This window comes from Vulpes lagopus, chromosome 4 (genome assembly GCF_018345385.1).
Source record: "Vulpes lagopus strain Blue_001 chromosome 4, ASM1834538v1, whole genome shotgun sequence".
Taxonomy (NCBI): domain Eukaryota; kingdom Metazoa; phylum Chordata; class Mammalia; order Carnivora; family Canidae; genus Vulpes; species Vulpes lagopus.
This window is the reverse complement of record NC_054827.1, coordinates 14,444,804-14,460,454: the sequence shown is the minus strand read 5'-3', so window position 1 is coordinate 14,460,454 and position 15,651 is coordinate 14,444,804. Positions and strand designations below refer to the sequence as shown.

General features: G+C 37.6%; 1 protein-coding gene and 1 long non-coding RNA gene across 45 annotated transcripts in view; one reads left to right on the top strand and one right to left on the bottom strand.

The window, feature by feature from the left end:
* LOC121489143 overlaps nucleotides 1-15,651 on the bottom strand; it is a 56,253-nt gene that overhangs the window by 2,261 nt on the left and 38,341 nt on the right. The window lies entirely within an intron of this gene.
* Nucleotides 1-15,651, top strand: part of SORBS2 (sorbin and SH3 domain containing 2) — a 215,651-nt gene that overhangs the window by 180,204 nt on the left and 19,796 nt on the right. For 33 of the 43 annotated variants that reach the window (XM_041751708.1, XM_041751706.1, XM_041751704.1 and 30 more), the window contains 6 exons: nucleotides 2,006-2,094; nucleotides 3,412-3,458; nucleotides 7,642-7,756; nucleotides 7,837-7,965; nucleotides 10,002-10,205; nucleotides 14,172-14,924. In XM_041751708.1, the coding sequence (XP_041607642.1) occupies nucleotides 2,006-2,094; nucleotides 3,412-3,458; nucleotides 7,642-7,756; nucleotides 7,837-7,965; nucleotides 10,002-10,205; nucleotides 14,172-14,924 (1,337 nt within the window). The remainder of the gene's footprint in view (nucleotides 1-2,005; nucleotides 2,095-3,411; nucleotides 3,459-7,641; nucleotides 7,757-7,836; nucleotides 7,966-10,001; nucleotides 10,206-14,171; nucleotides 14,925-15,651) is intronic. The other 10 variants (XM_041751738.1, XM_041751744.1, XM_041751745.1 and 7 more) reach the window with 1 other exon arrangement.

Below are 15,651 nucleotides of genomic sequence, written 5' to 3'. Positions count from 1 at the left end.
ACTATATAAATTTTAAGAAGCTGGAAAGAATATTCCATGCTGACATTTGGATTATCAACAGTCTTCTATGCACGGGACACGGCAAAGTGCTTAGCACACATTGTCTCATTAACACTGGCCTGAACCTGGGTGAAAGGTGTTATTATAAGCACTGTTTTACAATCGAGACCCAGGGAGGACAAGAGATTTGACCAAAAAGTCATTTAGGGAGTAGGTAGGAGAAAAGAGATTCAAACTCCTAGTAATTCAGAATTTGTCTCTATAGGCCAAAATATAATCTCTATAGGCCAAAAAAAAAAAAAAAAAAAGATGATTCAGATTTCCCACGCATATAACGTATGTGGCTCAGTCGTTATCTGCCATTGCACAATTCGCTTATTTTATTAGTATTTATCTTTGCTTTTATTTATACTACTGCCACATGCTGCAAAAATAATAAATTTAGAATTTTTTAAATCAATGCCTACAATCTGAAATTTTCACTGATTGAGACATGTCATAACTTAAATTTTTAGTAACCTAGCTACCTTTTCTAGTTTTTCAATATTGGACAATTCCAGTTATTCAATTAAGCAGATCAATAATCACCTCTAAATGTTATGCACAGTTATAGTATATTATTGAAACATGATTTAAGGGGGCTTTGAAATGCATTTCAATTAAATAAAATATTTACTTTCCAAATTTGTTTAGCCCACTTGAAAAATAGTTTACATTCCAAGGATTAGTAAAAGTAATTTACATTTTAATGATCAGTATGAGAGCCCTATGATCATATAAGTATATGAATTTAAAACAGAAAATATATAGCATATAATCCTCTCTCTTTCTTGAAAATAACTGATTGAGTTTTACCTGAAATGTTTGTGGCCATGCTGATGCTGTCTTATTAAGTCTAAAGACTTTGAAATTCATAGAGTTAGACCTTTATCCTTATATGTCACATAACTGATACCCCCACCTGCTGTGAAGTAGACAATTCTTCCTTATAGTCAAAGGAGTAAAATCTTTAAACAATATTTTCTTTTTATGAATTGCCTTTATAGCTGTATTTGTTTTATTTTTAATACTTTTGTTAACCAGTATAACTAAATTGTTAAAGGCTAAGAGAAAGAATTTACTAATTTTGATCACTTACACCAGTAAAATTCTATAAGAGATTACTGGGACACTTTTAGCCTCTAGTTACATTTCCATATATAAATCTATAGAGTATGAGACCGTTAAGAAATAGCTGTAATCATAATTTTGTCATGTAATTATCTATACTTTGTTTTGTTTTAAGGTGAACAAAAGCAATTCAGTATTTCATGAGCAGTTTGGCAACCAATATGATACTTTCTGTTTAGAGAATTTTTATTTCTTTGTTTCTTGGAATAAATATATACCTTCTGATAAGGTAGTTGAGCAAAAGGGAAGATAAAGGCGGCCTTTTAAGTCTTCAGATGACATCATATCAGACTCAATGAATATTTAACGATTGGGGTGCAGGGATGGGGACGGGGAATGGACACAACCATAGTTCGTCCATCATCATACGTTCTTTCTTTTTCTTTTTCATTACTGCATTCTTAAATTGTTCCACAAAATGTTTTAGTTTTTGTAAACTGTTGCTAATTTCAAATTGTCCATCTTCTGTGGGCCCTATAAAGGTCATGATAAGTTGGAGGATTAGAAAGTATTCAATCTTTGAGATGAGAAATCCCTGTGACTATAAATTGTCTACACCGGGTGCTGCAGCATAGCTTCCTCAACAATATAACAATTATATTTGTGATTATAATGCTTCTGCCACCCCAGATTATTTTTTTCCTTTTTTGAAATGCTTTGGTTTTGTGTCTTCTATCCCAACTTTATAATTACCGATGAGTTTTATGCCCATGTCTTCCACTGTGTTGTCTCTCCAAGTCTGAAGGAGGAAATAGTTGCCACCAGGGAAAAATGGCTAAAAGGGTCAGCTTTTAATTCAGCGGGTACTCACTCTGTCCCCGTCCTCTCCCCATAGACCACGAGTCCCCTAGAAGTTACGCATCCACCATGAGTGACCTGGGGAGAAGTGTACCTCGGGACAGAAGAGGAACTCCAGAAAAAGAGGTAGTTTGTTTAGTGCTACTTGAGTCTCTTCTCTGCAGTATATTTGGTCAAGCACCTGTCACCTGAAGTTATGTCCAAAACCAGTAAAGAACCTAGATTAAGAACATAAAAATGACAGGAGAGAAACAAAGGACTCCAAGCAGTATATACCACGAACCTCACTACAGATCTCCCCCAAGGGCAGCCCAGCTTGAGCAGCCAGGCCCCTCCGAGTCTTGACCTGACATCCATGAATTAACAACTGTGTGAGAGTGGTGAGCTTGGGCTGCCTCGTTGTGGAAGATCTCCCTGTACAAACTTCCCTGCTGGGGGGAGGCGGGGGCGGCTAGGTCATCTGTGTTGCAAATCAATATAGATATGACATATATAATTTTGGCTGGCCTGCTTCTGTTGGAGAACAGCCCTGAAAAATCACTCCTCCTAGGAACCACCTACCAACTAGCTCTGTGTCCACAGCTCCAAGCCAAGGCCGGAGCTCTGGTTCAGGCTACCTTGGAGTCATCTGGTGGCAACTAAAAGCCAGTCTGAGACTGGCAGCCATTCCAGGAGAATCAGTACAGGTGTCTCCTATAGTCTGGTACCTGCGGGACCCTCAGAGAAGTCAGGAATGTTCCAGTTTGCCTAAAGTTCACAGACTCACAGGGAAAGAGAGTGGGATGAGGGGATTACTGGGAAGTGGAGAAGGAAATGCTGGAGTGGCTAGCTGTGGGGTACAGGGTGATCGAAGGTGAGAGTGTATCACATCTTACCAGGACTAAAAGGGGTGAGCAGCTGGCTTCCCATGTGCTAAGGAATTCCTGAGCCCTCCAGAGAATGCAAGATGACCAAGCCTGTGCTTTGGGTCACTCACTAGCTTCCCAGTGATAACTGGGCTAGGATTTCTTTGCTACTAGGTGGATAATTATCTAGCAAAAGGGATAATGGCTTCCACCCTGACTCTTCCCAGCCGTTTTATTATGATCATGAAGGAGTTCTGTCAATATATAGGACTAAAGCAACTGACACTCTGCAGTTATCCCAGGAAAAGCCAGAATTATACCTGGGACAGAACCCTATGCAGAACCCTATTACAGCATTCATCTTCCTTAGTTTCTAGGAGGAAATATGATATTCGGTAGTTATGATGAAAAAGTCATCTACTAGTTTACATACCAAAATGAAGGACTAATTGATTGATTTATAAATCGCAGAAAGGACTTACATTATATATGTTTAAGCATTCCTTGTGCTTTCACTTCCCTTTAATTTACATGAAATTGGTTTCTTGTAAAAAATCCGAATTGTAAGTTAGTGCTAATTGTTTACCTTCCCTTTCAGAAATTGCCTGCAAAAGCTGTTTATGATTTTAAAGCTCAGACATCTAAGTAAGTAAGATAAGTGTTCATTATATGATGTAGGGTGGCTTTAAAAACTTCAGTAATATTTAAGACGTAACTATAGCAATGACATGTATTACAAATAAGGTCTAAGTCCCAATTCGGCGATCGACTATAACTAGTGGTTCCCTCACAATTAATTGGGAGAGGGTTCATTTTATTTTCATTTGTAGTTGAGAAACATTGAGTTTTAAATGACACTAAACATGTTAGAGCACCGTGAGTTCAAAAGGATAGGAAAAACAAAACGAAACTAAGGATATTTGTTTCTAGAATTTTCATGTCAAGAATGAAAAGTAAAGTGTGGGGAGTAATTAACAGTAACGGGGAGAATTTGATAACATTTATTTATTTAACTATAGCTAGGATAATTTGTAGGGTAGAAGAATAGAACTGTGTCCAAAGATTCCTATAGTCAAATCTCCATGGCTTAACACTCAAAGCTTCGAGATTCTGAGCAAAAATCTCTCCTGTGGTCTTTCGATGTTGGTGTTTTCATACTTCTATGTTGCAGGATTTTTTTTTAACCTTCTGTCCTTAGAAACAAACTAGGGGTGGTGGAAGGGGAGGAGGGCGGGTGTTGGAGGGGAATGGGTGACGGGCACTGAGGCGGACACTTGACGGGATGAGCACTGGGTGTTTTTCTGTATGTTGGTAAATTGAACACCAATAAAAATTAATTTAAAAAATAAAAAATAAAAAAAATAATAAAAGTCACTACTTCTAATGCAATGTTATCCAGACACAAACTGTTAGTTCTTAAAACTAATGCCAGCTACATTGTGGGAACAATTACTCAATAAGCCGAAAATAAATAAATAAATAAATAAAAATAAATAAATTAATTAAAAAAAAAAAAACCTTCTGTCCTTAGGAACTTGTTCATCAAATGGGCATGTGGTTAAGAAAAGCTAATACTAAGCACATAAGGAGGCTTAAATAGGAAGGAATCTTCCAGCTATGCATGGCCCATGTGTGTTTAGATCCAATTTAAGAAACTTTGGTTTCCAATTAGAATTCAAGATATTGAAATCATTGTATATTGGCATTAAATTCCCTGTGTTGTTTAGACTGAGCATATCCAATAACAAAAATGTTTCATTTGTAGAAAGGCATATTATATTAATTAATGGCTCTAGAAACTGTCTCTGACATAAGACATACAAAGAATAAAATCACTTAGAATTTGGTAATACTGCTGAGATGGGGAAATGAACTAAATAGGAGAATGCTCTTTTAGAAATTAAGATGTCAAACATGGCTTAAATCTTGTGTTTAAAAAAAAAATCCTGAAGAAAAGCTTACAAGTTTGTTTGGGTTTTTTTTTGGGGGGGGGGGGGGGTTTGGATGAGATAAATAACATCTGCTTTGTCTCTACTACACTCTAGTCCTTATTACTGCTCTTTGGGTACGGTGTAATGATTTGTAGGATGCAATGCTTGCCGATTTTACAAAATAATGATACAGAACATGTATATTTCATTTCTTCCTTGTGACAAGCAATCAAAAGCTTTTTTAAATGTATGAAACCCGGAGGAATGACAGGGCATATGACAAAGGAAAGGTATCCACCCAGTGCTCACAGCTTTTTAAGAAGGCTTAATAAGAAACAAGCTTTGAGAGAAAGATGATGTGCAGTGCAGAGGGTGTTAATTGGGGTGTTAATTGTGTCGCTGGATTTTGTTTGCTCCAAGTGCCAACCAAGCCTTACAACTGTCCTCCAAGGCCATGTCCTCATTACAAAAGCTCAGAGTTAGTAAAAGGTTCGAGGCTTTTATATGGCACAGCCTTTCTGAATGATTGCCTGCACCACCCCCTGCCTTTCTAGGCCCACAAAATCTAATTCTGTAAGCCTTCAGAGAAATCCATTAAATAATCACCCATGGAAGCCATCCCATATTTTTGGAAAAAAAAAATGTTTCCTACATACCATAAGTAAACTGATCCAATTGCAGCTTAATCATATTCCTCTCGTGCTGTTCTCAGGAAATGTAGAGAGCAGCCCCCAGTGTAGTTACCCGATTTGACACAAAAATCGAGGTTATAGATGATTCACGCGGCTTTAAAAGGCTCACACACCCAGAAGCACTGAATGTCACGGAAGTGCTCTTAACTAATAGCTAGATGTAAGTGCTTTTTGTGCCTAACATCTTATAAACAAGAGACAGGTAGAGGTATCTGTTTTTATTAAATATCCATTTTAAAAGCTATTTTTCTTTACCGAATGCAAAAACTCTCATTTCTAAAAATACAGCTCAGTAATTCACCAAAGGTAATGTCTCAATTGTTAAATAGGAAAAAGAAATAAAATGTCATTTCTAAAGGTTGTCAATGGCCATCCTTCAAAAGGTTTAGAGGAGGGAAGAAGCAAGCTTACCATAATGCAGCTCAGAAACTCAAGGTCTGACATGAGAGGGACATAGTTTTGAAAACTGTTAAGTGAGGTTTCTGTCCTTCACCTAGAAGCCATCAAAATTTTTATTTTATTTTTTTATTTTTTTGCCATCAAAATTTTAAATACTAGCCTTTAGAAATGGAAAAGATTTCTTTTCAGCTGTAAAAGAGAAAGTTCATTTTCTCCAATCGACATTTAAAAACAAAAAGCTCCGCTTCTTAGTCTCCTTTCCAGAAACAAAACACACTCAGTGCTAATAAAGCTGTTGGATTGTAAACATGAAATATTTTAGTTTTTTGTTTTCTACATCGGGCACTTGCATAAAAGAAGGAAGTACTGTGTTTGAATGTGAGGCTCTAGGAATCTCCTTTGTCTTTAGGGTTACTGAAAATGTAATGCGTGCTCAATGTGAAGATTTTCGCATGTCTAATTGTGCATTCTCTTAATATGCAACAGTGGTCTTTTTTTTTTCCAATTCAAGCTTTCAATCAATGAGAAATATTCCACTTCTGATATCCACCTGTCTCTTCATTATCTATTCGCCCCAAATACACGATCCAACTCCAGACTCTGAACAAAACAATGCAGAAGATTCAGGAGTAGGAAGGCAGATGTCTAGGAAAGTGGGGCTCTTGGGAAAAGATAGGAAATGAGTGTCCTCCAACAAAACATAATTATGGAGGCAAAAAAACAAAGAGACACAATTCCCTGGATAATGAAGCCGTGAAAAAAACAGATGCAGTGAGCATGAGAAGGTAGGCATGAATTATCCAAAATAAGTTAAGTCTTTAGAACTTCAAATTACATACCCACATTTACCTGCTTAGGAAAGAAGCAGGTAATTAAGCTTCTTCTTAGAAATAGCCCAGATGGAAAAGCATAGTTAGTATCTCGAAAATATTTTTATTTTTTAAAAAACAAAGATCTAGGGATGCCTGGGTGGCTTAATCAGTTGATGATCTCAGGGTCCTGGGATGGAGCCCCCACACATCAGACTCTGCACTCAGCAGGGAGTCTGTTTCTCTGCCTCTCTCTCACTCCTTCTGGCCTCCTATCCCTCCTGCTCATGTGCTCTCTCACTCCCTCTCTAAAATAAATAACTACATCTTTTTTTAAAAAAAGATATAAAGAAGGCAACAGCAATTTGTACATGTCTTCATATTTAAAACATGTCTATCTCTGTGCTCCATTGAAGAATAGAAGATCTTTTTCTTTCCACAAAGTAAATCCCATATCAAGACATTCCACCTACATGCCTGACAACCAGCTTCAAGGATGCATAAATAAAAATTTTTCTGCTAATGGCCCTTCAGTGCTAAGGCTAAATATTTACTTTGTTTATTGTAAGCTTTAGCACATCAAAAGGAGACAGAAAGAGAAGTCAAGCATCTGGCTAACTAGCTAACTAGCTTCAGAACAAACAAAACCAGTGCAGAACCCATCTGCCATTATTCCAAGCTTCATGACTCCTCCACTATCAACAACGATTACACAGCAATAGCCTGCCCCTGCCTTCAAATTTCATATGAATGTGCCCTTGATGTATATCAAGTGTGATGTTGACGCTTGTTCTCTTTTGAAATCACGTCTGAAGTTATAATGTGATAAGTGAATTCTAAGAGTTTGCAAGGACAATCCTTATGTAACCGGGCTCAGCAGATTACTTACTATTGACAGTGTATTTCTCAGCCAAATGCAGATCAAGTGAGAGTGTTGATCTTAAGAGCAACTGCTATACATCAGGAAAAAAAACCTACTGAAACATGTCTGTTCCAGGGAGCTGTCATTCAAGAAAGGAGATACTGTCTACATCCTCAGGAAAATAGATCAAAATTGGTATGAGGGAGAGCACCACGGGAGAGTGGGCATTTTTCCAATCTCATATGTTGAGGTAAGTCCTTTCCTTTTCCTCTCCCATGGTCATTATTTCCAGAGTCACCACAGATCAAAAATAAGTGTTTTCCTTCATAGAAACTCACACCTCCTGAAAAAGCACAGCCTGCGAGACCACCTCCCCCAGCCCAGCCTGGAGAAATCGGAGAAGCTATGGCCAAATATAATTTCAGTGCTGACACAAATGTGGAGCTATCGCTGAGAAAGGTAACCCTGGCTGTTTTCTTCAACGGTGCATTTGGAAAGGCTATATATTTTCAAAACTAAAATAGGTTGCCTTTCTCTTGGACATTTTTGTGTCTCCCCCGTGTGCTACAAAGGACTCTGTGTAAGGCCGCCCTGAGGCACCATCCCCTGCTGCTCCTGTGTCCTTCCAGATGAGATCCCCTATGGGACACAAAGCTTCCCAGAGAGACCTTCCCTCCCGGGCTTGGCATGGCAGGCTCCAGATCCTCTCCAAGGGGCATCACGGGCTGAATATCCTGGAGCTCTATTTGGGGAAACATCACATTGAAAAGCACTTTCATGTACTCAAAATATTGTTGTCCCGCTGCCTTATTATTCAAATTTTTAAGAAATGATGTTCCATCATTTACTTTTATCTTGGCATCAAAGAATAGTCCTAAAATAATGAAGGTCCTTGTCACTACAGGGCCTTTTTAAGGAGCCGTTTGTGCAGTGCTGTTCCCTTGATCAGCCTTCTCCAGGCCTCATGATTGTCCCAAATTTCACTAGCGGCCAATCCAATTATAGACTCTCTTCTTCATAATATCAGAAAGAGCTCTTCTGGACTTGCGACCTTACACAGTGAAGAAAGATCAAGTGAACGATTTTCATTCTTTGCTAAGCAGTCACATTCATTTGTTAGAGGCAACCACAGGTCTGCACAGAGCCCAGGGTAGAGAGTCATGTGCAAGATGATTCTAGAACCTCCTCGCCTACAGGTGAAGTCCTTAGCCAGGAGCAAAGAAGGGAAATACCAGTGTTCTTATCCTGGCATAACCTCATCTCGTTCTCCTTTCTTTGCCCTGGTTCTGCATCATCAACCGATCCATAGCCACCCTCCAAGCTCCAACACAGCTTTCCACGAACCGTACCAGCTTATGTTTCATACTAAGAGAGAAGCTCCTGCCAATGCAATTTATAGCTCAAGCAAGGGCCTAGCAACAGTGATGTGTTACCAAAAAATCAGTGCAATTTTAAGATTAGGGAGATTTACTTTTCTCCCGTGTGTTCTGCACGGTGGCAGTGGCGGTGTGGAGTGGGCTCTGTAAACCACTCTGCATTTTGGCCAAAGGAAAGCTTGCACCTTGATGGCCACTGAAAGAAAGCCTCCCTCCTGTGCTGAAGTGTTGACTGTGTGCCACCTCTCATGCCCAATCAGTGGCCCAAACTTCCGTATCACCTGCTGGATGCAGCTGCAGAGCTTCTGTGGTGTAACCACATTTGGCCTCTGTATTTCTGGCAAGTGGTTTTGAGTTGAAACATAAGCTGGGTTTTGTGGCATTGACACGATTGCTGCCGCTAGAATGGTGATCATAGGAAGTTCTATGACCACTAAAGCCAGGGGTTCTATAAAGATGTTTAATGACCACTGTGGTGTGGCCACCAGCCATTAGAATGGATAGTGGTGCTCCACGAGCTTGATGCAGACCACGTGGAGCTCAGCCCTGGCCACAGCTAGGGGTGAGCGAGGGTACCATCTTTGCCCCAGCCTGCTAGCCTTACTCTTTGACTGCTTACTATATGGAGATCAAGGAAGAAAACCAGCGTGCCATTCAACTTCATCCTTTCCAGAGACTGACTTCTGCAACCCATCTGAGACACACTAGCACAGCGAACTGAGTTGCACTTTTCTGAAGCTGATGGAGATTTTCCCTGTTAAACTATCCTGCTTTTTGAAAGTAATTTGTGCAAGTCATTTGATACGGTACCCGTGTGAACATGGGTAAGCCCATCCACATGAACCACACATCCTTAGGGAAGAATCTAATGGCATGAATGAATGATTACATTGCGTAGATGTTGATAGCCTGTAGTTTGGGTGTGAGCTCAGAGACTTTATTTGTATTCTCCTGGCAAAAAGAAACAAACCAAAACAAACAACAACAATAACAACTGGAGGTATCACACTTTCCCAGATGGAAAACCATCATTTATTAGAAAACATTGACAATTACACTTTTTGTTGCTGTTGTTATCACGTCTCTATTTATAACGCATTTTCCTAATATTCACTACAGGGAGATAGAGTTATTCTTCTTAAAAGAGTTGATCAAAACTGGTATGAAGGTAAAATTCCAGGAACGAGCAGACAAGGCATCTTCCCTGTTTCCTACGTAGAAGTCATCAAGAAGAATACAACCAAAGGTGCTGAGAATTACCCTGACCCACCAATACCCCACAGCTATTCTAGTGATAGAATCCACAGCTTAAGTTCAAATAAGGTAAGAAGACATTCTAGCATATTAGTATAATATTTGGGAGCTTGGAGGAAGATCATCAATATGTGACATTAGGTGTTAGACTGGACCATCCTATCTATTGCAAAGCACAAAATGTATATGTTACGTTTCTAAGTGTGCGTGCCATGTCAAGTCAATATAATTTATTTTTTCTGAGGGGTGCTAGCAAAAGGTTTAATGCCTAATTTTGATAATTTTATTTTCATTTTTTTTGATAATTTTATTTTCAAATTAAAATATGGAAGGAGAAAACATTAGTATCATAAAATCCCATAGGATATGTATCTGCATATACACATATATATCTGCTTTGTGAAAAATTTTTCCTGAAGCTTAATTTTTTTTCAAATCTCGATTTCATATTTATCTATGCATATTTTACATGAATTATATATAGGTGTATATATATACACACATACATATACATAGGTATGTGTATGTGTATATATATATATGTATATATATATATATGTACTATATAAAAGTCTATGTGAATAGATAGATCCCAAAATGGTTTATTTCATCAATACATGGTAATTAACTTGACAAAATTCTATAAAAGTCTTGGGGTTTCTTAATATAGAGAGAGAGTAAAAATTTTTAATTAAGGTCCATAAGTCAGTTTGTTTATTAGTTTGCATGAAAATGTCACTAGGTGGTGATTAGGAGTCCTCAAGTTTATTTTATTAGGTTTAGGGTGATTTTGTGCCAGATCATGTCTCACTTGAGCTAGTAGCTAGAAAGATAATTACCTTTCTCAATATGTAGTTTAAAAGAGCCTTTACTTCCTGAATTGGTTAATTAGAAAAGACTATTCTCCTACTTTCTTTACTCAGAGTGTGAAGTTTTTCTTAATTTTCTATTTAATTATAATATATCGTGTTCTTTTCATGGATGGCATTTAGAGATTTCTTTCTGTTTCTCATTAACTTTCAAGTGTAAAACTTAAAATTACCAAGGAATTATTTCACTTCCCAACATTTTAAACATGTTGTTTTGCAAAATATGTCAAATGTTTTGATTGAGACCAAGGCTGGGACTTGAAAAAAAATAAACCATTTAGAAAAGCTAACAAAATAACAACAGTATATCAGACATTATCAAAATGTGAAGTCATTTCATGTCCCACTGCAAGATGGCATCCCCAGTGACCCAAACACCCTTTGAAAATGAGTCTAGAAGGATTTTAACATATGTAAAATGAAGCATTGAGTAAAATGAGTAAAAGAAGCATTTTCTTTTAAAAGGGCATTTTATTTATCCTACTCCTCTTTGAAGACTGGGTTTCAGTTATAGGGTAACTGCTCTCAATCCTTTATCATTGGATAATGGAATAGTTTGGTACTATCTGATTTTGTCTGATTGATTATAAAGGCTTCCAGAAGCTTCTTTAGTATGCTTACTTCACTACCAGAGCTTAGTTTTAGAGATCAATGTTCTTCCTTCAGTAGTTCCTGCTGATAAAAAGATCAGACTCTTCATCCATATATTTGTCTTATTTACCATTCAGTTATCTCAAAAGAACTACCAGCTAAATTTCAAAATGACCGTGCCTTCAAATAAAATTTTATAAGCATGTATCTACAAAGCTTTATTTAACACTTAAGAAATTCTTCCATAATGTCCTAATCAATACTGACAGTGTAATATTTTAGATCACAGCATTTTAATCTTGATTGTGAATACAATTTAAATGTATTTTCAGTTTCCTAAGTTTTTTCTTAGAACACCAGATTTTACATTTTATAAATAGAGAAATTTCACTAATAACTAATTAATGTTTTATAGTATGCTGGGAAAAAATATCTTCAAAAGCTCATGTCTATAATTTGAAAGAAAATGCTTGACAGTTTTTTCCCATCTGGCTATGATATCACTGGCTTAATGAAGGAAACTTCTCAGTAGGGTTGAACTGAATCATTTCCAGAAAAAGAACTACAAAATACTTCCAAATCATGACATCCAAAAATACACTAAATGCTATATATCCTATTTTCTAACTGATATTTGCAAATAGAGGAAGGAACTCATAGACTCACAAATCACTCTTTGACACTCTCAAATCACATTTCTCAACATCCTGTCTTTATTTTATGGGAGACTCAAATGTAAGTGGATACTATTTCTGATATTTCTGCTTTTGGTGTAGTCGAGTCCAACTCCAATGCTTTAGGGAGAAATGGTAATTATATGATTTTTGTATTGTGGGTATGTTTGTGTTATACAGGGAACTCAGATACTTAATTTGACTGTTAGTAGTCTATTGCAAAGCTAAGCACTTTGAACTGTTAACATGCATACTGGTGACCAGGGTGGTAATAGGAGCAGGTAGTAAAAATGATGGTGGTAGTCATGACAACAGTGGGATTTAAAGCTCTTTCTTCCTTCATCCATATAATATTCCTGGCCATGAGATAAAGCAAAAATGAAAAGAAATAATCTTGAATTATTACATATTGCACAGATTTTCAAAATCTATTACGGTGTTACGTAACAAAGAGCATAAACTAGAACACTGGTCAGTAAGAATTCCTCTAGTCTATCAAAGGAGACTTAGGTAATTTTTGTCTTCTTAAAAATTGAACATAGACAGGACTTGCTAGGAGTGGCTATCTATCTAATAAAAGACCACACATATAGTATCACTTTATATCAGGTGCTGGGCTCCATTAGTCCAGAATCTTCCATTAGAATGTTCACATGAGCTTGTGACTCTGCCTCTTTATCCCACCCCATGGTAACAGGACATCATATCTCCTTTTTTAAAAAAAATAGCTAAATAAATTCTATTAATGACCCATTCCTATTATAGGACACAGAAGTCAAAAGTTAAGTGGCCCTAGGACCAAGAGTGCTAAGTGCATGAGTGAAGTCTCATCCTAAACAACCAACTAGAAAGTACATCTCCAAAATCTTCCTTTTAGATTTTGTTTTTTTCAAACCCAAATCATCTACCTGGAGAGAATGAAAGTAAAATGCCACCCCCCAGACTCTCAAGGCCTTCATGTGCATAGTATGTAGCATTTTTTCTATTTGGGCAACAATAGATAAATGTCTTAGAATGTTCCTAGGCAGCACATCTAGAACTACTTTTAAGGAATTTCTATTAAAATTCTGTTCTATTCAATATATCCAAAATAGAGAGATACTATTAAGATACACAGAAGTATATTTTACTTCAGGAGATCAAGTTTCAAAAATTATACTCTATGGGTTTACACAAAAGAATGGGAGTACTAGTAAAAGTTTACTCCCATTAAAGTCAAATGTTCCCTTTCTATGCAAACTTTTACTTTGGATTTTTTAAACTTTGAAGTAGAAATTAACATAAGTTTAGTTTTGTTCTGATCATGAGTTTCTGTTCTTGAAATAATTTTTGGAATTTATTCTTTTGGAAATGTGTCAATATATAATGACGTAAAAATATTTTATGCCATAGATTATAATTACCTTGCAAACATAAGTGAGAAAATTATGGAAATTCAAAAGATTTGGCACTGTTATGGGAAGAAAGAGCACTAAACAAATTCAGGGAATGAGAAAAGGTTTCATTATTGTTTTTCATTTTACAGTCACATTATTTCAGAGTCATGTATCCTAAGTCAGTATCTGAAGCCTAGTTTAAAAGACTTAATCTGTTCAATAAAATCACTTCTATTTTCACTATACGAACTTACAGTCTCTATGACAGCTTGTCTTGTTTGACATCTGGTACCCCTTCCGAGTACAAGGAGTTTCATTGTTCAGAGAGTCTTCCAGTGAATATGCTAATGATTTTATTTAAATTCCGCAAAATATCTTCAAATCAAGACCACAGCATAAAATATTTTTATATGTATTACCATACCTTGCCTGCATTTCTCTGTCTCTGTGTTTTGCTGTATTATTATTATTATTGTTGTTTTCTTGATTTGTTTTTTAACTTCATAATCCCTGCTCATTTCTAAGTTGGCTTTCAGTGAACCAGCCCCCCCTCTCATGCACAAAGCTTCACCTGGCTCAGATAAAACAGCCCGGGGGTGGCTATCCCTGACAGCCAAGTGTCCACCGGCAAATCCTTTGACCCCCACACCACTTCTTTTTCTGGACAACTTCTTGGATGAATTAGAGAAGCTTGGTGCTTTACCCTTACCAGATGACCAAGCCAAACCAGATATCCTAGAGGACACCATCCTTGAGATTAAGGAGGAGCCCTCAGGGCTCCTCCCATTGCCCCCAGCTGCTGTGCCGGCCAAATCAGCATCCTCTCTGCCTCCTTTCCCCTGCTCTGGGGTGACCCCAGCTACAGTCCTGCCATCGGAGGCAATAGCATCTCAGGATCCACAAAAGACAGCTCGAAACAAGTTTGCGGATTTGACAAAAATGAGAAAGGGCTTTGGAGACCCTGAAAATTTACCCCATCTCCCAGGTGATAAGTGTGTGGCCTCTGCACACACTCATATGGGCCCCTGGCCCAAAAGTCTCCCTGTCATTGGAGAGGAAGAGGACATCTGCGAGGGGGTGATGTCAGGCATCCGGAGAGGGCCAGAATCTCAAGACCCAGATGCTCTCTGGCCTGCCTGCGATGGCACAGAAGCAACCCCAAGTCTGCACATTGAGGAGGACGAAGAGGAGAGGAAACCCATAAAATCCCCAGTAGCCACCCCCACAGATCCTAGGACCCCCAAGGAAGACAGCAAGGCAGTGAAAACCCATTATGAGGTATTTTAATCTTGCCTAAGTACTGAAGAACTAACCAGTCTTTCTATATTTAGAGAGTACAGTTAATCACATTAATAAACATCTATTTGGGCATTTGCCCTAGAAGGCTTCCTCTTAAGAAACACAAGCACTCATAAGTTGGGGGATGGAGGACTAGATGGAAACACACCAAGTTTTAGTAAGACAATGTAGATATATAATTCCATTACCTCTTTATGACTATACATTCATATTTAAAGTCTGCAATGTGTAGTCTTCCTGATTTTTTGTTATTAATACGGGTAGCTACATAGTTAAGTTCTTGCTGAGTATCAAACGCTATTCAAAGACCTCTTTGTCTTTACTTTGCGTAACTCAGCAAGGTGTGTTATATTATTAGCCCTGCTTTAGAGACGAGGAAGTTGATACACAGAGAGATGAGTCCAATTCCAAATGCAGTTTGCAAAAAAGGAGAGAGAGAAAGAAAGAGGGAGGAAGCAAAAAAAAGTGCTCCTGTGCCCTTTTAACTCTGAAGAAATAACTTCTTCAAGTTGGTGGCTACTTGGTGGCTATTTAAGACTACTAATGCATTTTCGTCTTACAAACAAAGAATCATATGCGATGATTTTAATTAGTAAAGAGCGGAGATCCCTACATCTTTAGCCTATAAAGTTTTTTTTTTTTAAGATTTTACTTATTTATTTGAGAGAAATAGCAACAGAGATAGCTAAGAGAGCACAAGCAGAGA